The following is a 22521-nucleotide window of genomic DNA, read 5'->3' as shown; positions in this document are numbered from 1 at the left end:
TCCTTCCGCCGCCCTCGCGCCCGCCGGGGCCGCGCCCGCCGCCGCCGCCGCCCCCTGAGCCCCCCGCCCCACAGCAGCGGCGCCGCTCGGCCTGCGCCCGCCGGCGGCTCCCCCCTCTCCGACGGAGGTCGGGGGAGCCCGGGGAAAGGAGGCGTGCGTAAAGATTTTGCAATGTCCCTGCATGGTGTTGTAGACTTTCCTAGCAAAGAAACCGGCTTCGGCTTCTTTAAAATCCCCGACGACTCACCTGACTAGCCGGCCTGCGGCTCCGCGCTGACCAGGTAACGCGGGGCCCCCTCTCCACCCGCTGACATTGCGGCGGGGCGGGGGCGGTGCGGAGGCGAGCCGCGGCCAACCTCCCCCCCCTCCTCCGCCCCCAGCCCCGCACACTCGCCCGCCGTCCCCCGGCCCGCCCGGTCATCGGCAATTAGCGAGGGGGGTGCGATTTTTTTCTCTTTCTTTCCGCTAACCCCGCAGTTCTGCCCTCCCCCCCTTCACGGGGTCAGGAGTGCCGGGGAAGTGACTGAGGCACAGTGAGAGTTCGGGGTCCCGGGGTGACTGCTACTTTAACGCGGGGGGTCTTCCCCCTCGGGAAAGCTCCGTCCCGAAGCCGAGCGGGATCCGCCGGGCCTGGCCGGACCCTGCCGGGCTGAAGTGGGGGGAGGGACGCAAGGGCACACGTGCGGGTAGAGAGCGGGGGGGAGGGACGCCGTTGCGTGCCCCGGGCCTGGGGCTGTGTTGTGAGGGGGGGAGAAGCGGTGCCGGGCAGCATTCGAAGCGTCCGTGGAGTTCAGGCGCTTTGGGTTGCGCGTGGGAGGCGGCTGCGATGGGGGAGGCGGTGGGAAGGAGCCGAGTGCGAGTGAAGGTGAATGGCACAGGGCACGCGGCCCGGCCCCCCGCTCCTCTCTGTTGCTCGGGGTGACCCCGAGCCTCAAAGTGCCGTTGTGGCCGCGGGATGCAGCTGGGGGAGGTGAGAACCCGAACGCCCTTTTGCCTGAAAGCACCGAAGTTTTAAGTATGTAGCAGCAGCCCTGTCTGAGATACAGAGTGTAAAACTTATCTGATACGTGTTTCCCCCTGCTCTCGAGCACAGAATGTTCCCGTGCCGCACACGTTGCATGCGGCCGCGGTGAGGACGGGAGCACTTTGCGGTATAACCTACATTAGCTTATAGATGGTGCGCTGAGCGTATACCAGGGCTGAGCATGGAGAAGTACCCCGTAGGGCCGTGTCCCTGCTGCTGGGGGGCATCGAGGTGACCCTGGGGCCGGGGGCCCCTGCAGGCTGCCCGTGCTCCTCTCCAGCACCTTCCAGTTCAGATGTTCGGGGGGCAGGAGAAAGCAAACATGGCATTCAGCACGCTCATTATCAAAATAAGGCAAACAAATCGATTGCATTAATGGTATTGCAGTCATCCCATACCGGTTTTTTTATTTTTTTTTTCTTTTTTTTTTTTTTTTTTTTTTTAAATTATTATTTCCCCCAGAAATTAAAAGGTTACTGCTGGAGTGCTGTGTTCCTATCTCAAACCCAGCACCACTTATTACTGCAATGGTATTTCAATATTAAGTGATCTTGGAGATGATTTCATCTTTCATTTTGAATCCTGAATTTGAATCAGCATTAGAATGTCAGGGCTGCGAGATAAGGTGGGACGAACTAAGTAGACAGCTGAAGGGCTGCGCTTAAGGTGCTGCAGGAAGGAGATCTGGGGCCGTTCACAGTAACCTTGTTTACGGGGACGATTCAATAGCAACCTGAATTTCAGCACGAGGCTGCCTGGACTAATGCCTGTGCGCTTGAAGCTGATCACGAGTGTCTTTTGCACTCTAAACCTTTTCTCTCCCCATGTTATGTACTCGCAAAAACTTTTCTGGAAGGTTATTATGATTTTCCAAGATTAAGTTGTTTTCCAAGATTAAGTTGTTTTCCTAAAAGGATCACCCGATCTTTGAGCTGCTGTGCATTAGCAACAAAATATTCATGAGGTCTGATTTTATTTATTTATTTATTTATTTCCTCACTGTTGTGTTGGGATCAGTAGTCACATTGCACCTTTTAACTTTACGTCTATGGCTTTGATTAATTATATTAAAGTCTCAGAGGTTTTGAGTGTATTTTACAGCCCGTGAAGCCAGTTTGAGTCAGACTGTGAAAAGATGCATGTTGTATTGAGGAACAGCCCCGTAGTGGTCTGCTCCGTTTTTGTTTTCTTTTCTTAAAGCTGTTCCAGGAAAATCACGTGCAAGGAGAGAGTGGGTGCTAAATGCCAGCAGCCACATTAATGAAGAAAAAATGCTGTTGAAATACTTTGGAATAATAAATAGGATATGTAATGGTCAACCACAAGATAAAAATTTTACACAGTGTTTTTATGGCTCTAAATTGGCTGCGTTGTAAACCAAGCTTACTACTCTATTAAGTCATCATACTTTTCAATTATTTAAGATTTCTAGCCGAGCTATCTAATATCGTCTTCATTGTGCGTATCAGAAAATTATTTATACGGCTGTAATTCCTTGTTAGTCTGTGAAGGCTGTGTTGCAGATGGGGGTTTAATTTTGGCTTATCAGGACAAATATTACAGAGCACGCACATGGCAAAATGATATGGAAATAGTCCCAGTCCTGCGGAATGGGGATAGTTACAGCACTGAAATGTACCTAATACAATTTGAGATCCACTCACTGAGAAACCTTGACAGTATCTGCCTTCCAGGTAGTGTGCATTTGGAAATACTATATCTCCATTTAAATGCAGATCTTCTGTTTTCTCCAGGGGGCAGTTGGCGAATCTTTCGATTGAACCACCAGTACTAGAAAAACTAACTGCAGATTTACTCGTGAACAAGAGACTCTTTCAAGTCTGCCTGTTTGAAATAATGCTTTTAAAATTTCCTAATATTGAAGTTTTAGATTGATTTTTAAATGCCTTTTCAGAAGTCGCACAAAAGGAATGTTGTCTTCACTCCAAGTAGTTCAATGTTTGCACACTTATTTAGCAATCTTAAGAGAGATAGCATTACAAGCCAGTTCTTTGTTTTTGCATTGGTATTGTGTATGCTTGTGAGTTTTGTCAAATGGACAGAGCAGTCTTGCTTTGATTTTGACCTAGATTCCTCTGGATTCTTCCTATACGGACAGTACCTGCTTATTTCCTGCTGTGAAAATAGGAGAACAACTGTTGATGCTATCTAGCTGGGGCTGTTTGAGCACATCCAGTAAACTCCCCTCCTCCTTGAAGACCTCATTACTAATGGGTATGGTAGTGCTCTATTTAAGGGGGTGCATGTGAGTATTTTCTCTTGTGAGTTTTCAATCCCTGAGGGTTTGACTCAAAGAAAGACAGAAAAAATGGGTGCAGTGAATGAGTTTATTTCTCTTTCCATATTGGGCATGTGCATTTTGCATTCTTGCACTGACGATCAGAGCCATGCTCTATTTGAAACGAGTCTCGAATCCATCTTATCCCGTATTTGCTCTAAACTGGATGCCAGTAGGAGTCAGACCTGCTGGAGAGGTATGTCTCACCCAGCCTGGGTCCCAAGCTGTTCACATTGCAACCTAGCACTGGGATGTAGGGAAAGGGAGCTGTCTCTTGGGATGAAGGCAGCACAAGGACCTGGTGCAGGAAGGCAAAAGGTCCTGACATTTTCTGAGTCAGGCACTCCTGCCTGCTCAGATGGGAAAACCACCCCACCACAGGAAGGATGCTGCCTTCGCCCCCTGTGCTGGGTTGTGGAGTTGAAACCCTTATTGTACATTCCTGTTGATGGCACAGAGCCCGTTCTCTCCAATACTCAGGGTGAATGCTCTCTTCAACATTTTCATGGAGTTCAGACAGGCCTGGAGAGTCAAATCTTATGTGCGCCGGCACTGACAGCACAGGTGGTATTCAGCTTTGTTGCTAGCAGCACTGGCAGATGTGTGTTCTTAGTGGAAGCTTCAGTGGGATGGACTTCTTAAAGGAATGTTCTGCATATTGGGGTTGAAGGGAAAGACAAGCCTGACACTTTAGCTTATGTCTTTTTCATTCTGTTGAAATCAACTGGATTTCTTCATGCAACTGCTTCACACGTGTGTGCCTGTGTCAGCGTGCTGATCGGTGGGGATATTCCTGTGCTGAAAACCTTGTCCTGAGTCAAGTCTGGGCATGCATGCTGCTGTATGTGCATATACAGGCTGAGCAGGGCCCATCCTTTGTAACGCGATTTCTGCTTTTAATATCTGAATAAGATCTCTTATTGTAACTCAGCCATTAGGGGAAAGGGAAATGGAACTTTTCTCAAACAGCTTTTCTGTTGGGGAATCTTGTGGCAGTTGCTTTGAAGCATGTGTAATTGATTATCATACATTTATTTTAAAAAGGAGACATAACAAGGAATCGAACATGATGTTTTGGAATATATCTTCTCCCCACAATGTTCTTGAGGGAAATGTAAGGTTGCAGGCATCATTTCATGCCCTGTATGTTTTTGAACATAAATCAAAGAAATTGTTGGAGAGTTATAGATGTTCATAGCAACTGTAGCTATAATAAACACATGCAGTATATATTTTCCAAGCTATTTTGTATGGGTGAAAGGCTGAAGCTGGCATTTTGTACGAACAATTCAACTTAATCACTGAAAATTTATTTCCTAGTTAGCGTGGATTACCAGCCTAGCATGAAGCCGTACACCTTGGCTTAAGCGCATCTGTGACGGAAGCTTTGGTTAAAATTGGGAAAGGATTTAAATTGTGATCTAGACACCTTGAATGAATTATTCCGAATGTCACATTTATTGTGATGCCTCCGTGGCAATATTTACATCTATGTTATTGTTTATATTGGCTTCAAAATATGCTGATTACTTTAGGGAGCAAATAAAAGGCAAGAATGTTACGGAAAACAAATGGATAAAGAATAACTGTAATTGTACGCATAGCCATATTTTGTACTATATTAAATAGAACAGGAAGGAGAATCCTGACTGATCAGGTGCTGCAGAGCTGCAAGTGAGTGCAACACTAAGCTTAAGCATACAAGTTTCTTGGTGACTGTGTTTGGTTTTGTTTGAAATCTTTCATAGATGAAAAGGGACAAAATGCTATGGTGGAAGAATTTCCATGAGAAGAGTGAGTAGACTTGATGAGTCCTTCAACTCATCAAGTTGAGGACGGTTTCCCTTATGCTGTTAAGGATCCAAATGCATTAAAATGTTAAAAAGAAAATAGAGTAGTCATTGTTAATGTCTATATGGACTGACTGAGGATGCATGCAGAAATTAGGCAGGTCTGGAGGAATTGAGTTTCTTCTATTCAAGAAAAAATCTGAATTTAAAAAAAAAAAAAAAAAAAAAAAAAAAAGAGGAAGATTTCTACCAAAAATTTGGGGATTAGCTAAATTAGCTAAAAGGTCTGACTTCTAAAGTTGTTGTCGTGTTTCTGCTGGAATTCTGTTTCACTGTGATTACTTTCAGTAATTCTTTTGTTACAATACCCAGGCATCCCTTTTTAAAAGAGCAAGCTGATAACTAATTACTTGACTTCTGGAAAGGAGGCTTTAAAATATGTAAGAAACATCCCAAAAGTTTTCACACCATTTTTAGTTGTTAGTAGTGTTAGTTTTAAATGACTGGCTACTGATGATGTCTTTGAATTGTAAGATCCGTATGAATTTTACAAATTTATAAATTGTTACAAAGCTGATGGACAAAGGGATGGCATGGCATGGCCTGGCCCTCCTTTGGCACCAGCACTGGTTTGGGTGTCAGAGGCAGTGGGCTTAGTTTCCCAGAGCCTGGACATAGGTGGAGGAGGGATGGAGTCATACACCTTCTGACATTGTGTAGGCTCAGGACTAGCTTCCCTTCATTTCTCTCCTAACTCTTTTTCCTGTACCCTGAAAACTCAATGAGGAAATTAGGAAGGGGCAAATAAGGGAAGGCAGAATGTGCCAGGTTAAGGGATAGTTGGCAAGATTGGGAGAAGGGTTTTGCTTTTGGGTGCCCTGTGTTGGGATCAGAATATACTTGCACAAAAAAAGAGTTGAAGAAGTGTCCCAGATACAGAGTTACATGACTGTGAGTGATATGACATAATCGTGTAGGAGATGGAAAGAGAAACTGAGTCTGTTTTCCTGGGTGGGCGTTCTCCAGCCCTGGCCAAGTACTAGAGTGAGCAGGGGCTGGAACTGCTGAGTATGATTAGGTTATTCTTCTCCTGCAGAATTTGGAAGATTCAGACCATCTGTATAGACATGTGGGCTCTTGGTGTGGATACTTCATTCACTGACATTTCTGTTTCCACTGGGGTGAATGTCTTGGTTTCATCTGCCAAAGAGCTTGTTTTACTCTGTGCTGAATTTCTAACAGGAAAAAGAAAAGTGACACCAAACATTTCTTGCTGAATTAAGGACAAATGAGACCAGGTGGACAAAGGTTGGGAGCAAAGTATGCAGAGCCTGGGCAGCAGGTTGGGTACTGGAGCACAGAGAGCAGGTTGTCCAAGGTCACTGCTTCTCTTATGGCGCAGCTCGGAGCTGCACTCCAAAACTCATGTTTTACTCCATTACCTCCCCAACATGCAGTCCTTGTTTCACAGCTTGAGCAATGAAGGCAGGGAAACCTTGCTTTTGTAGCATGCATTACATTTTATGGTGCTGGTTTTAGCACGGAAAAGTGAGGTGGTGTGTTCTGGTTACACAGCCAAGCAGTGGTAGAAGCTAGCAAGAGTCCAACTTCACCATGAAGATGGCATTTCCTTTGCTTGCGTCGTCCCTCCAGGGAGAAGATTTATGTTTCTTCTTGGTGCTTTTTAATTCAAAGGGTGTGAACTGTGAGTACCTCTGAAAATTGGGCCACCAACACTTATGCTTGTTTGTGCTTGCGAGTGTGCACATGTGTGCAACGTGCGTGCTCAGATGTTGTGCGTGCACAGGATCTCAATTATTTTCCTGTTTGAAGCACTGAGCATGCTATCTTGATGTACTGTCAGTTTTGCTTTCTGCCCTTTGGAATAAAGTTCAAAATGTTAAAGAAATAACACACAATATATTAGGAGCTAGGATAGTCATAGTGCCCAAGGGGAAAGGAATGTGGTGAATAATCTGTTTTATGAATGCCTAAAATAAAACCTTAGCTACTCCTAACCCAACTCTGTAGAGATGTACTTGTAAAAAGCGCTCTTCTAAGCGTTGTTTTGGGGTTTGGTTGTTATCCTGCGAGGAATGGTTGCCACCCCAGAAGGCAGCATGCAGGATCTTGGTCATACTCTGGTCATGGGTCATGATTGTTCTGGGCATTACTCTGGGCTAAGTGCTGAGGCAACTAATTTAAATTAATCCTTAGTAATTCTTTAAAATCAAATGTTGCTGTCAAGTTTAGGGTCGAAACAGCTCTAGTGTGTTTATATATTGCTTTTCCAGTTTCATCAATTCATGTGGATAGCAGTAAGAGGTGCAGGAGTGGGGCTGGGTCCTGCCTGTCTCCCATGGTGCTGGGGCCAAGCTTCAAGCTGGGGTGGTACTTGTGTGTGGTTTGAGTCACAGCCCTGGAGTCCCTGGCTTTGTTAAATTAGGGGCACTGGGCTCCACAGATTTGATCCAGTGCTAGCGGGTCTAACTTGACTATTAAATAAAAGAACCGGCCTCCTCCTATTCCCCAAATCTCTAGGTTTGTACTTCGTATCAGAAGAAAACAGCTGGCGTGTGTGCAGCTGATGCAGGGCAGGTTCTGGTTATATTTAGGATAAGCAGGATGCCCACTGTACTCATTGAACAATTCTGAGGCATAAAATGCTTTTGGGTGCAGCTCACAGCTTCTCATCTGCAAATACCGCGATCAAGATAAAGAAAAATATCTCCTGGTGAATTCTGCAGTTTGTAGTCCTGACAGACTAAAACCTCCTTTTACAGTGACCGAGACTTCTGCCTGTATTGTGACAAGCAGGGGTTTCAGATAGTGTTAATAGCGGTAATACGGTAAATGTGGGTTTCTGAAGTCCTGCAGGACATGCAGCAAACCCGGGTGATTCAGACTGGGTGAAGTTGTCAAAGGTTGCTTTGCTCTCCAGAGCCTGGCAATAGCTCCACTGAAATGTGATGCCATTGGTTTTCAGCAAAGGTTTCTTTCTGCAGGGCTGCAAACAGAGATCAGCTGCTACTGTGTATACACAACTAGAGAGCAAATCAACCAGCACATTTAAGGAGCCTTTTTAACCCTGAGACTTTCCAAGATTTCTTCTTCACACAGGAAGTTTTCTTTATATTGTCAGATTTAGCACTTTGCTCATGTAATGAGATCAGAGCTAGGATCACTGCTGCACAGTAGAAAGACTTCCTTAAGACATTTGTCCTTGAAACTGCACCAAACTCTTGGAAGAACCCAGAACCTGTAAGTATGTATGCTATAGACAGCAATAGCACAGAGCAACGCTGCAATCAACCATTATACAATATCCGATTAGCAGGGCAGGAGGGGTTGTTTTCAGATGTTATGTTACGTTCATTTTCAGTTTGTTCTAAGGAAACAAATCAATTCGGGCTTCTGATACAGTGACTTTGCAGTAGATGAGCTAGTAATGTGTTTGATTTAACTATTCGTTGCTCTCGTGGGACAATGATTGTAGCCATCATCCTGTACAGAACTTTTCTGATGTTTTTAGGCATTTTAAATGATTTTTGGTAGCCATTGTGCAGATAAGTTTTTCCTTTGCTTTTTGATTTTGGCAACCCCACCCTACGACAAACTATAAATAACAGGGCAAAGGGAATTAGCGCACATTGTTCTGAGGTAGCCATAAAATATATTTGTTTTTGTGGCTTAATTTACTCGTTAGTAGCATTCCATTGTTTGGGGGTATTTTTTGTCTTAATTGAATTCTGCTCAGAGCTGTCTGTTCTGTTTTTTACGGTCTTGTATGTGTCTGTTTAAGTTACTTTGCTGGGACTGCAGTCTGGTTAAACCTGTATTTAAGCACTATTTATATTCTGAGCACATTTCTGGTAAAATAAGTGTTTGAGATTTTTTTTTTAAAGCCGCTAAACAGTATAGTTTTATTAGCAGTGAGCACCAGAGGAGGCACAGCATGGACGAATGTTAGATGTAGACCATAGAACCAAGTCCTCTGTGCACTAAGTCAGAGCCAAACCTGTCCACTTTTGTGACTACAACTAATAAAAGCCCAGAGCTCCCTTTTGATAAAATTTTAATATGCAACAATCCTTATGTTTATATGATTAATTTCTCCCAGGTTAGCCTGATTGATGGCTGGATTGTGGTTTCTTAAGAGCTTTCTCCACGAAACCCCCCAGAAGAGCTGCATTCCATTTAACTAGTGAATGTAAAAACTGGTAACCATGGATTCAGCCACCACTAACTGTCGAGAGCAATGACTTGTTGTAAACAATACAAATGAGCCAGGATAGCAGAAGCAACCAGACATGAAATGATTTTAATAGAAATTACGGTAAAGGTCATGTGATACTGTATCGGCTTGAATTCAGTGTTAAAGGGAAAGTATTTCAGATTTGCAGGTTTGATTTAAATTGAACATCTCTGGGAGCTTCACATTTGCGTGAGACCCGCAGAAAATGAAGCAGTGTTTGGAAATGAATCTGCTTAATTGCACATTATGACTTATACCCTGATCCCAAAAATGTATGAGTAACTCTAATCAGTGAGATTATTCATGTACTTAAAATTAGGTGGTTGTATAAGTGTTTGTAGGATCAAGGCCTTTCTAGGTAAGTTAGTAAAGGGAAAAAAAATTTAAATTGTAAGGAAATAATAACCTGTCACTAATGATAAATCATGGAAATGCAAGTTTTAGTACTGGTGTGCGGTTTGGTTGGAAATTGTTTGCTTGTTTGGATAACAGGAAAACAAGTTATATTTATCCCTTCGTTTTTAAATGTTATGAGTTTCATTTCTCATATCCACCATTCCTCAAATCCTCTTCTTAATTTATAGCCTCTCTCCTTTGGATAACTGGTACACTGGGGTGTCAGCTATTATAATACAGCATGATGATAGGCACATGCAGATCGCATGAGCAGTCGTGTGTCCTATCTCAAGAATTTCCATCCCTACAAAATCTTTGCTGACTCCCAGCTGTCACATGGCTGTCACTCACAAATTCTAACCATAACCAAATCCGTTTCCGTGTGCATGCTCTAACCAAACCTTGCTACGTCCCTGTGTGTGCAGGCACAAATGGCCCTGCTTTAAGCGATTTCTCTGTGTAAATTGGGCTCTCCCCCAAGCCTGCTGCATTCCACTAATATTTCTCCATTAATTTATTCTTGGACGCTGCTTCCCTGTCATGCCTCTGCTAACCACACGTCCTTTGTAAGAAGGAACCTGGAATAATAATAGCAGTTGGTCAGAAATGCAAACAGAAATATCTCTGTGCTTTATGTAATACAACAGCTCAAATCACTACCAATCTAAACTCACACCTTCCACCCTAAATGTCTAAAAAATTTTAACTGTTAGTGTTCTGTGGGCGAAACTGTCACCTTGAAGCATACCAACTTGACTCCTTTGAGTACCAAATTTCCTTAACACTTACATCTTTTGGAAAAGCCAAGAGTAGTTCCAGTCTAGGTCTAGATTATTTCTATTTTCAGTTATTTCTGTCTTTCTAGAGTTCCTTATATAGATGTTGCTTTCCCAGTAATTGTGGTTTATATGTTTTTCAATCAGAAATATTTTAAAGAATTTCTCATTAGTCTTTTACAGATGACCAATCTCTGTCAAACACAGGTTGCAACTGAAGATGTGTAGGTAGATACAGGACAAGTCTTGCTTTCCCTGTTCTTCTGAGATTACTTGTCAAGCTGGGTGGTTTTGCTTGTGTGAGTCAGAAAGGTAAGATTTAGCTTATACATAGATTAACAGCAAGTCACTCACATAATACAGGCAAGAATAGACTGTCTTCTACTGGAAAAAAAAAAAATCACCAACAAAACAACAAGCAACCTTTTCAATAAGGAGGCAAAGGAGGATTTGGAAAAAAAAAAATGCCAAATTGCAAAACATTTTCTGTCAGGGCTGGTCATAGAGAGGATATTCTTGTAAACCAGACCTACAAAATTACCAAAAAGGAGGAGACAGAGAGGGCACCATCTTAACTTTGCATGCACAATCTGGGAGAACTGAAAGTAACATGTTGATGAAAGCAATGAGAGTCGAGACCAACATCTGAATGACCTGGAGAAAGCACACTAGACTATCCACCATGGGCTTTTTATGTACCATTAATAATTCTTGCAACTCTTAAAAAAACAGGTGGAGGAGTGGAGAATTGTTGTACCTGGCTGAAGAACCAGGTTTCAATCTGGAAAGATAGTGAAATATTCAGGAAAGAAGTAGTGTGCAATGCCTTCCATGGACTTATCTGGCATGGGACAATAGGTGGTTTTCCTTTGCTCAAAATATCTTTGGTATCTTTGCAATTTGTGGTGTATGCACAAGTCTACTTTCCTGTATTTTGTAATGTTAAACTTTGACCAGTTAGTGGATGAGCTGCTGGAAATCTTTTCCCATTTGTAGATAAGAAGAGCTGGAAGGCGAGTTCTTTTGTTCCTCTCTCAGTTTATAAAGTTCAGGTGCTGTATTGGGTATTTGCAGAAGATTTAGGCTAGAATTCTCATTGGAAGCAGAGCCTTGTAATGATGCATTTGAGTCCCCAGAATGGAGACCATGGTGTTTTACTTGTAGAGAAGTCTCAGTGTATACAATAAGGCAAATGTTGCAGTGCTATAGAGAGCATCCTTGGTGACTAGCAGAAATTCTATAAAAATAATTGGTAACAATTAATGGCAATATCCCTTTTAAACATGATAATAATAATAATAATAAATCATATTTCATGATTGTAATTCTAATCTACCACTTCTATTCAAACTGCTTTAATTGATTAGGTAATATTTGGATATGTAAATATCACATCAATAGTCTTATCAGCTAAATTCAAGTGTTGCTGAGTAAAGGCAATCTTGATATAGATGTGCCAAGCGTAAGGTATAGAGAGTAAATTGGTACCTAGATCTGCTCACACTTAATTGTTGAGACTGCCAGTTCTGGTGCAGGTGAGTGAGAAATAAATTTGTAGTTCTTGTCAGGTGGACTACTGGCTATAGAGAACTGGGCTGAAACTATTTAATTTCATGGAGCATAGCAAACTATTTGGTCACTGAATGACAGAACATTGTTCTTTAAATTATTAACTCTGAACAGTACAGTGTTTGATAAATTTCCACTCTCTTCTAGTTTATTTTTTAGCTGATGTGAGTAAGCAAAGCTTTTTGAGAACTCACTAAATCTTATGAGCATCTCTGAATGTGCTTCTTCCCATGCACAACTGTTCAGTCATGGCCTGAACCACTGATTGATTAGCTGAGGTGAGGACTGGGTCAGCCATGGGAGTACAGGTGAAGGCAATTCAGCTGTGTGACCGGAAGGGGTGGAGCCTGGCTGCACCTCTCCTAGACCTCATTTAAGGGCTGACGGCCACTGGGGATGGATCTCTTTCTGGAGATCCCTCCTTTTGGAATTTTCTACTGTGAGCCTCGAGCATGGGTGAGCATTTCATTTTTGATTGTCTCTTTCCACTGCGATAATCTTTCTAACTATAAAACTGCAAAATACCATCCTAACTGTGCCACTCTTGTAACTGTACATTTGCTAATTGTACACATGGCTTATGGACTGTAAATTTCTCTATGTTAGCAAATGTGTTGTGGGGTCAACAGACAGGACTGTGGTCAGAATTGGCTGGATTAACTTTGCATTAACTTTCTGTGACTAGAAGGTCTTCCATTATTCTGTATTATTCCTTTGTATAAAATAAGGTTATTCTCTGTATATTTTAGTTTTAATAGAACCAGACTGACGCTGACCATTAGCTTTTGCATGCATAGACTCTCTTCTTTCTGGCAAAGCTTTAGGCTCGGATCCACAAAAGGATTAGGTGCCTTAAGTGGGACTTAAGTGGGATTTAGGCATTGAAAGCCCAAATCGAGATCCTCAATATTCTCACTGAACTGCCATTTAACCTTAGAAGTTGCCTAACCTATGTGAATGCCTATATTTTCAATATCCAGCTTTCCCAGATGGCCAAAGATGTGCTTTGGATGTTCTCAAGCTTTTCCATCCTGACAAGGTTGAGCCTCTCTGCTCCCATCTTTTCCCTCATGTTCTAGCAGACTTCAGAAAAAACAAGCTCTACTTGCAGGACTATGACTGTCTGAGTGTGATGTATCTCACCTTCTTCAGTTGTGTCCTTAAATGAAAGGAGTTTTCATGAAGTTTCTGTCAGGAGCAATCTGAGAAACTTAGAAATTTGATCATGACTGTGTAGGGCCAAAGGTCCTAGAGAAGAAGTGAGATTTAAGATGCAGCACAGCCTTCATTGTTGCCTCTTGGCAGTCTTGGACTGTTTGCTGCTGGCAGTGATCTCTCATGAATTATCAGCATAAGACACAGGAGTAGTTATCAGGGCTGAAAGTTTCATTACATTATCAAAACATCTAAAATTTGGGTACTGGCTTGTGAAATTATCACACCTTGATGAATCCAGGCTTGCTGTTTTGTAATAGCAGTTTTATAGGGAAGAACTTTTATAAACTTTTTTCTGCAAGGAATCACATAGAATCCCACCTGTCTCTGTGACATGTGGGAAATGTTCCCAACAAGTCTGGCTTTCAGAAAATGGGTGTTCCATGTGCACACACACAAATAACAATCACTTTTTGAATTCCTTGAGCTGTGAGTGGAGTGATGGCTGCCTTATTTTGTGGAGGTGAAAGCAAATAATGTTTTGTTAGCAGCTGAGTAAGTGGTCCTGTACCATCACTTATTTCTCAGCTGTACTCGTGACATTTTTGTGTTCTTAGCCATGTCTGCTGTTTGTTTAAATCCTGCTCAGTTCCTTGATGTATCAGTTTTCTGTAGACTTTTGTTCGAGTAGTCCCAAATGCTATCCCATTTCAAATAGATGAAACTTTATCAGCAAATAGTCTTTAATCAATAACCTTAACTCTTTCCCTTAACTCTTATAGGCTCATTTTGACCTTTTCTTTTTAAAACATTAGGTGATTGTTTGGGCATGCTGTACGTAAAAAATTTGTCAGAATTTCTACTGAATCATCCCTTCTTTTTTTTTTAGTCAGAAGTTGTGCAAATGCACACTTTTCTGCACATTAATGGGTAAGTCTTTTTTCCCCACTGAAAACCCAGATTTTTTCTCAGGGAAGCTCCTGGTTTTCTAATTTCTCAAGACGGTTGGACCGTGTGCAACCTTAAAGCTGTTTATTACTGCTTTTGTGTATGTATGCAATCCTATAAACAACAGAACGGAGCCAAAAACATTTTTATAAAGATGTAGCCTGGAAACTATACAAACAGTCAGATGTACTCTGAAAATTAGGAAACTGTGATCAGAAGAAACCAATATATAGTGAACAATATTAACATCTAATAGTGATTGTTTTTTGTGTATTGTACAAAAACAAGGTGTGCTTATGTTTGGGTAGATAACATTTTTAGGACTGCCTAATATAATGACATCTTAATAGCTAAGAATGTTATCTATATGGTTTTAAAACTGTTTTAAAATCTGTTATTTTAATGGAGAGTATAGGTGTTATAAGCTATTGTGCACCTTTCAGTCCACTAACATTGTATTTTCAGCATAGCATACTTGAATCGTGACATATTTATCTGAGTATTTTAATGCATACAAACATTAGCTCCTGGGCACATCTTTCATAATTTCACTTGTACTTTTGAATTATTTGTCATACAATCACACTGTGGCATTTCAAGGACAGATTGATCAAGTTTGTCAGGGGCAGTCCTGTGAGTGTTCTTGTTTTGCTGTTTTACCTCTTCTGCTGCAGAAGATCTGTTTCTGGACTTTTCCGAAGATACCAACTTGCTACACAGAGTGACAAATCAGATATAGCACAGTAAGGTGACAGAAAGCAACATACTTCTGTCTGATTGCAGGGAGGAGATAGCATTGTGAGTGTTAAATCGCAGTATGTAATGAATGTGTGGCTATTGTATGTGACCAATTTTAGGTATAGGAAGTTCAGCAAATATTGTGTCTTCGTGGCTACTAGATTACTTGCATGCATGCTTGCTAAATCCTATATGCAGCATTTCTATTTGCCAGGTTACTCATTGAGCTTTTAGTAGTCAACTTAATTTTAGTTAAGGTTCAGTTTAGTGGCTCTTGCAATTAGTGGAAAATATTGCTTGTGTTCATTTGGTAAACCATATTACTTATGATATACATATGCACAGTACATGCAGAAGTGAAAGATAACGGACTGATTCTCATGGATCCCATAGTCACTGGCTTTTAAGGATAAATTACAGGACATTTTAATTATTGGAGGTAATCTGGCAGAAAATTGAATCTTGGGTTTGTGTGTGAGAGGAAGTTTGGTCTCCCTTGCGCACCATAACTTCTTTATCCTAAAAGCAGCTTCTAGGATCCCCGATGATCTGTCAGCTAGTGTATTTCATGTTGGTGTGGGAAAAATGCTGTGTCTGAGGTGGACTTAGATCCATTGTAGAAGCAAGAAGTCTTATTTTTCAAGGCAAGCAAGAAGCTTATTTTCAAAGCAAGGTTCTCAGCCTTGTAATGCTTATTTGCTTTGTCTCTGTGGAGGCAGCCAAAGTGTAGGAGGTAAGTCTGTTGCTTGTCTCTTTTCAGAGATTTTGTTTGTGGTTTTTGCTTATGGGTACAGGTAAAGAATTTAGGGTACAGGTGAATTTTTTTTTGCCATAATATAAAACAAACACAGTAGGTTAGACTTCAGCCATCCAGAGGACACTTTGAGAAGTACTAGGGACAATATCCATAACTAAGAATTTGTTTGAAAATAAAGGCAGAGGTACAATTTGGTGACAACCAAATGCATCAAGGGGATATGTATATATTTTTTCTTTTCTTTTTTCTTTTTTTTTCTTTCTTTTTTTTTTTTTTTTTTTTCTTTCCCAAATGAATAGGTTGAAACATATCTATCTGAAGTTGCTGGAAAATGAGGGCCTATATCTTCCCACAGAATGGAAACTACAAGGATGATAAGAGTGATGTCTTTGATGTGTGATCGTGGCTAAACTAGAATTTCTCAGTTTCACAAATGCTCCAAATGCAGTTCTTTCTGACAAAATAATCAGGAGTCGCCTAATAGAGTACACACAATGCAGTTTTTATCAACATTTTAGCTCTCACTCAGAAGTAAGTATCAGTTACTTCTGTGTGAAATGAAATTCAGGAGTGCATGTCTCTCCGTGCAGCAAGCTCAGAATCTGCTCCATTGGGCTCTGCTCCATTGCAGCGCAAATCAATGTCTTGAGATTGTCTTGTGGGCACAAAGTCCTACTCTAGTTAGAAATACACAAATGTAATTAAAGATAATAGTATTTTTTTCCATAGGTACACACTGTGAAGAAGTTGAGGTTGGCAATAGGCTCCTGTCAAGTTGCATGAAGAACAGGAAGTTGAGAGCTCTGATTTGTAGGAGGATGTAGTTAAGTGAGGATCTTTACCTATGAAATAATTCTCCAGCTGTATAGAAAAGCATGCAGGATAAAATCTTGTCTTCACTGAGATCAGTGGGAATCTGCTTTGATATCTTTGTATATTCTGTATACTCCTTTGGTGCTCTTCCTGCTGGTGACTGAAACCCCAGTAGAGACTTCAGCAGAATCCTCACCATAACATTAGGTTTGATCTTTATAGGAAGGGCTAGTATGCTAGTAATACAACAATAAAAAAAAAATACTGCCAAAGACAGGAGTTTTAAAACTCTCTATTTTATATTTTGACACAGTTATTTTGAGTGATACCGGCACAGAAACTGAAATGTTTGTGGGGCTTCTTGCCAAGCAGGGTAAAAATGATTGTGGGTTTTTTTTTTCATTTTTTTTCATTTTTTTTTTTCTTTTATCTCAGTGATAGGATACTGAGAATCAAGGCTATGGGCACTAATTGAAAGGGACACCTCAAAAGAGGAAAAATAGCAGTGCTTTACAGAACTGTTTATAAAATATTTGAACTCTTTAATAGAAAGAAGCCGTAAGAAATTTCAGTTATTCCTCTTTTAACAGAAATCTGTATTTGGGCTTCTGGTAGTCTCTCCTTTATTTATAACAAAACCCTTGAATATCATTCCAAGTTGTTCAGCTATCATAAGTGATGTGATAATGAGGACAGAGTATAGGTCATGAATCTGCAAGTACGTGTGAGGAGATTGGTGAGCTTAACCTACCAGGTGAAAGAAAGGTTAGTATAGCAACTGTGCGAACACTTCAAAGCATGCAGCTAGTTTGCTGCACTAACTTAATTATCTCTGCTATAGATATGTTTGACAAACATATCTATAGCCCAGATACTATTACTTTGCTGTGGGAAATAGCAGAAGACTTCTGCTTGGTTGCCAGTTGACGGAAGCCTTCCTTCTCCTTCCTTGAATTACTGTTTTCAAGGACTTTGCCTCCCTCTTTGCCCATTTGATGAATAGAAACCTTTCTTCTTAGCAGTAGAAAATATCATAAGATTGAGAATGGAGCGGCTCGATGGGATAGGTGCAAAATGATGAAGTAAGTCTGGTGAGGACTTCATCCTATTTTAATCAAATACTGCCTGAGCAGACCAAAAATAAAATTTTATCACTCATGCTGAATCACCCATATTACAGTGTTAGTGCCATGTCTCAGCACACAGCTTGCGTTCCCTGTGTAATACTACAGGGTGTTTTTGAGCATCCCAGCATTGCTGACTTTTTCCACAAACAGTGTGATCTATTCCAGGATTACCAGCGCTACCGGTCACATGGAAACACAAGATGATGCCCAGTTCTTTGACACTAAAATGTGGCTTCCTGTCAGCAAACTGTGGACTTTAATAGGCAAAGATGGTGGGGGACTCTTCAGTTTTTCAGTCCTTTTGCTTCTGGAAAGACTGTTACACAGTGAGGTACAGTTCTAAAACATGGTCATTTTTAATACCTCTCTCTTGAGTCTTGCTGACAGATTGGGAGTGCGGAGGACGAGAGGAGGCAAAACAGACAAGCTGAAAACAGGATGTATACAATACATTAAAGTAGAGCAAAACAAAAATAAACAAACTCGTGTGAACACAGAAGGGGTCTGTTTTAAGGCCATTCTGAACTCCTGCTTTAGATGGCCTGTGGTGAAAATCACTAGCTAAAATAGATGCTATTTGTGTCTTCTTTGAACTGAGTTTACACAAATGAACTCATTAGCCAGCAGCTCTAGCTGGTAAGAACACACAATACATTTTGGTAGTTTTTTTTCCTTTTTTTCTCTGAACAATACTATTACTATTGCAAACCTTAAAAAAATATAAACAGAGAGCTTTGGCATGCATTCTCTTTCATATGCAGTTTATTTCTGTTAGTTTTCTTCTTTGGAAGCCCATGGGCACTGATGCATGCTGAATATCTTTTGCTCAACAATGCTTTAAAAATCAGAAATGTAGTCCTGAGTCTGATGCTTTATATGTATAAATCTGGAATTTATCTACTCTCTTTGAGGAGTTATTGCGCTTTTCCTCTTTTGGAGTGTGGGTTGAAATTTATCTGACTGAGAAGTTTTCTGATTTGAGAATGTAGATGAACGTTATTATGTTTTATTGGCTTGGCCTGCACTTGGTACTGACTTTTGATGAAAGTAAAGTAAGTGAAAGTAGAACTTTGAGCTTTCCTTTTTTTTTTTTTTTTTGGTCCATTTTGGTTATTTGAATTTTGTAAGGAAACTCTGCTTCTGTGATGATTTCTGCAAGCTTGTCTCTTTTTGGGGAAAGAGTACTGCTGACTTTTGCCTGTCTCTAACATGCTCTTCATAGTTTTCTGTTCACTCTGTATAAGATAACATAGTCACTTTCATTTTGTGTTGATGATTGGCAAATCTATTTATTCCTTTATAAATGGGAGAGAATAACAGCTTTGAGAAGAAGCATTTCCAGTTTGATTATTGTCCGTTTTCTTATTGTAGCAGAAAGGAGGATCGCATCTTATGAGAAGTTTTATTTGTAGGGATAAGTAGAGAAACGTAGGTGCATTGTGAGCTATTATTTTTGAAAAGAGTTATTAAAACAAGGCTTTAAAAGCAGTAAGTGCAGAGAAAATTAAGGAAAAACTATTCTTTTAATGCACATCTGCATCTTTCTGTGGCAGCTATAGGAAAAGTCTGCATGTACCTGAAAGTAGAGATGTAGTCAAATGGAAAGAGCAAGTGCTTGAGAGTCAGGAGCAGTGGGCTGCGTTCTGGCTCTTACCCTGTCTGCACGCCTCTGTAAAATATTTTGAGACTTCTGGATGAAAAGCATTACAAAAGAGCTAAGTGTTACTTAAGCCTGCTTAGTTAGACAGTGGGCTTTAGTCTGCATTATTTTTTTGGTTTATGTGTTACATGAATAGAGTGCAAAGCAGCTAGGAGAGCCTTTTGTTCTTGCACGCTGGCTCTTTCCTTTGGCTTTGGTTTTTCTGGCTTAATCACATGTTCTTGAGTGGTAAAGCATGCAGCAGCTATTTGTGCCATGAGGAGGTGCTTAAATAGCAAAGATATTGAGCCATGAACAAACAAGGTTATGCGTACCTCTAGAAGAATACTGACCCTCTCAGTGTGAAAGCATGGGGAGAGAATGGGTATGTGCTGTCTTATGGCTGTTCATGGAACTGGTACTTCTTCAGTGTCCCGCGACATGCTTCTGGTCCCTTCTGCTGAAGGACTACTTTTGTGCTCTCCAGGCAGTAATAGGAGATGATTAGAATAGCAATTTCAGAGCTCCATCCATGGCAGACCAGAACCTATTGCTTTATTAGTTTATGTCCTGCTTGAAACTATAACCCTTAGGTCAGGACTTTAAAGCTATCACCATAGTAGAAGGATCTCTGGTAGAGCAATGTAATGACTGCATCAGACCCCTCTTCTGTGTTGGCTGTTTGTAGAAGACACATTTGGCAGTTCAAACAGCACAGGCTGTCCAGGTGCTTGTTTTATCCTCTCCTCTAGGCTCCAGGAGGAAGTTTGGGTTTCTCTGTACTGGTACAAAGTGGCTTGCTTAGTGCACAGCTGGGGACCCTGTGCTCTAAAACAAATAGTCTGTAACTGCAAGTGAGGAGTTCTAAAAACTGGTAGCTAATCTGGAAAAATTGCGTGTTTTGTGCTGGAGGAAGTCTCTGAGCCACAAATAGATGGAAGCTGGGAAGAGTGGCATGGGGAATTGTCACTAGATGTCTGCCCCATCATCATCATTGAGTGTCTGCTGTTTGCTGCTGTCCCAAACTTAAGTGGACCTTCAGTGGTCCAGCAGAACACAGATGACCCTGAGTATGTAGGTGTGTGTGTGTGTGCTTGTGCTCAGCTGAGCGGACTTTGGAATCTATACAGAATGCACAATAGTGGGGATACTGACTACGCATCTTCATAATCTCTTTTCTGACAGCTTCTGTAGAGGTAATGTTTTATAGCTGTGTATGAAAATGCTATTGATTGTTCTGTGTTTGAGATTCAAGAAAATTCAGCATGCTTATTTATCTTTTGTTGCTTTTTGTAAGTCTTCTGTTGGGAGGACTTAAACCAAATTAGAAACAGGGTAGAATTACTAGACTTCATGTTTGCCCAAATGCCATTTTTTTTTTCTAATATCGTTATTACTTTGTTTGATTCACATGGTGACCCGTCCACAGATGAAAGACTAAGACTAAACCTGATGCTAGGTAGATAGTCTTCTGTAGCACCAAAAATTGAGACTGGATGCTTGCACTGCTTATGTGTCACAGAATGGATGTGACACTTAAATGTGGAACATGAATGTGCCCCCTTAGAGAATGGAAGGATATGATGTTATCCTTCAACAGAGTGAATTCACCTACTCATTGTAAGGAATGGTTCTACCTCTGAATCCTAGGAGCTTCTCCAAAATGGTATTTAGTTACTTTGTAAACAGAACTGTCTCCAAAATATCTTTGTCTACAGTTTCCACGATGTCTATAAATGCTTGATGCATGATGGTTATTTTTTATCAAGCACCTGCTTTCTTTGCCTAGCTCAGTTATGCAGCAAGGTTGTTTTTACAGTACTAAGAAATGAGCAATATATTCCATATGCCACCAAGCTTTGTAAAGAATCCTGCTGATGACAATTTCACAGCTGCTGAGAAATAGGCCAAATCTTCCACATAAAAAGACAGTAAGGAGAATATCTGTTCCATTGGGATTGGCCGTGAGTCTTCCCTAGCTTCTTCCCTCTTGAAGGAAAATTCTCACACTTCCAAAGTATTTAACAACAGATGGTGGCAGAAACCAATTTCCATTGCAAAACCCATTTAGTCAGAAAGTATCAAAAAATGTTTTGGAATTATGAAAAATGAATTCTTTACTACTGAGATATCAATGAGAATGAGGCACAAAGCAACTGTTGAATAAATGAAGAGCCTCTTTGGGCCTGAAAGTAATGGCTATGATTAAACATTCTAGAAATTAAAACCTTAAGATATGTAGAGGCTAGACTAGAGTTCAGAAGAGCTACAAGTATTATGGTGGTTATAAAAACCAAACTCTTAATTTCTGGACACTGATTGCTTGACCAAGAACCAAGAAAGCAGCCTTCAAAATATGCAGAATGACCTCCAGCTGAGACAAAGCTTAATATAGCTCCTACTGGCTTAGTCAGGTGGAACCTTCCCTTTTGGCTCAGACGATTTGCTGCCCACAGACCGTGAAACTCCCAGGACTCTGGTAACACACAGGGACACAAAATTACCGCAGACACAACCCAGGCCGCTCTAGGGGTTGGTTACAGCTAATGAGTTGCGTGTGTCTGTAAGTTACTGGACACAGCAGGTTTCTTTCTCTGGTGATGTCTGTGGCTGACCAAATGTGTCCTTTTGGAGAGGGTTCTGAAAATATAATGTGCTTCCTTTTAGATGTGTACCATAGATGAGTCTGTCTGTGCCATAACTCTTCACAATAAACAGCAACATGTTTTTCCCTCCAGCATTTCCATTGCAAGTCTTAGATGCTCATATACCTCCGTATGTTGAAAATGCTTTGATAGAACTTCCCATAGATATGGGACATAAACGGTACTCACTGAGCTATCTTGTTTTATGTATTCTGTTAGAAATGTATACCAAATTATACGGTAATGTCATGTCACCAGAAACAGAGAGCAGATGGAAGTATCTTTCCACATATTGACTCATGTTACTCTGGTGAAAGGAATTTGTTTCTCCCCTTCTGTCAAGCCTGCTAGCCTCTGGCAAAGGATGCAACCCTCAGCGAGAAGAACTTTACCAATAAAGTTCAAGTGACCATCTGATTTAAATATATGAACGTTAGCCACAATAGTTTAGAGGAGACAATCCTATCTGTAGTGTTTGTGTAACAGGGCTAAAAGCAAGTGGCAGTGTTGCAGGCTGAGGAGACTGCAGGGAATTAACCCCTAAGGAAGTAAGTAGTCAGTTTTTGTAAGGAAACCACACCGGCTTCCAA

General features: G+C 41.1%; 1 protein-coding gene across 9 annotated transcripts in view; it reads left to right on the top strand.

The window, feature by feature from the left end:
• The window catches only part of ESRRG (estrogen related receptor gamma), a 379837-nt gene that overhangs the window by 17623 nt on the left and 339693 nt on the right, over positions 1–22521 (top strand). For 3 of the 9 annotated variants that reach the window (XM_042895244.1, XM_042895238.1, XM_042895241.1), the window contains exon 1: positions 126–281. The exons of 1 other annotated variant lie outside the window; for it this stretch is intronic. Coding sequence is in view for 1 of the 8 variants with exons in the window: in XM_042895235.1 (XP_042751169.1) it covers positions 8277–8374 (98 nt within the window). In the remaining 7 variants the exon portion in view is untranslated. Of the gene's footprint in view, positions 1–125; positions 282–8110; positions 8375–22521 lie in introns of those variants that run through there. 5 more of the 9 variants (XM_042895245.1, XM_042895239.1, XM_042895237.1 and 2 more) reach the window with 3 other exon arrangements.

Source organism: Lagopus leucura, unplaced genomic scaffold, assembly GCF_019238085.1.
Source record: "Lagopus leucura isolate 7727_CA_CO unplaced genomic scaffold, USGS_WTPT01 Super-Scaffold_73, whole genome shotgun sequence".
Taxonomy (NCBI): domain Eukaryota; kingdom Metazoa; phylum Chordata; class Aves; order Galliformes; family Phasianidae; genus Lagopus; species Lagopus leucura.
The sequence above is the reverse complement of the archived record's forward strand: the minus strand, read 5'-3'. Positions and strand labels throughout refer to the sequence as shown.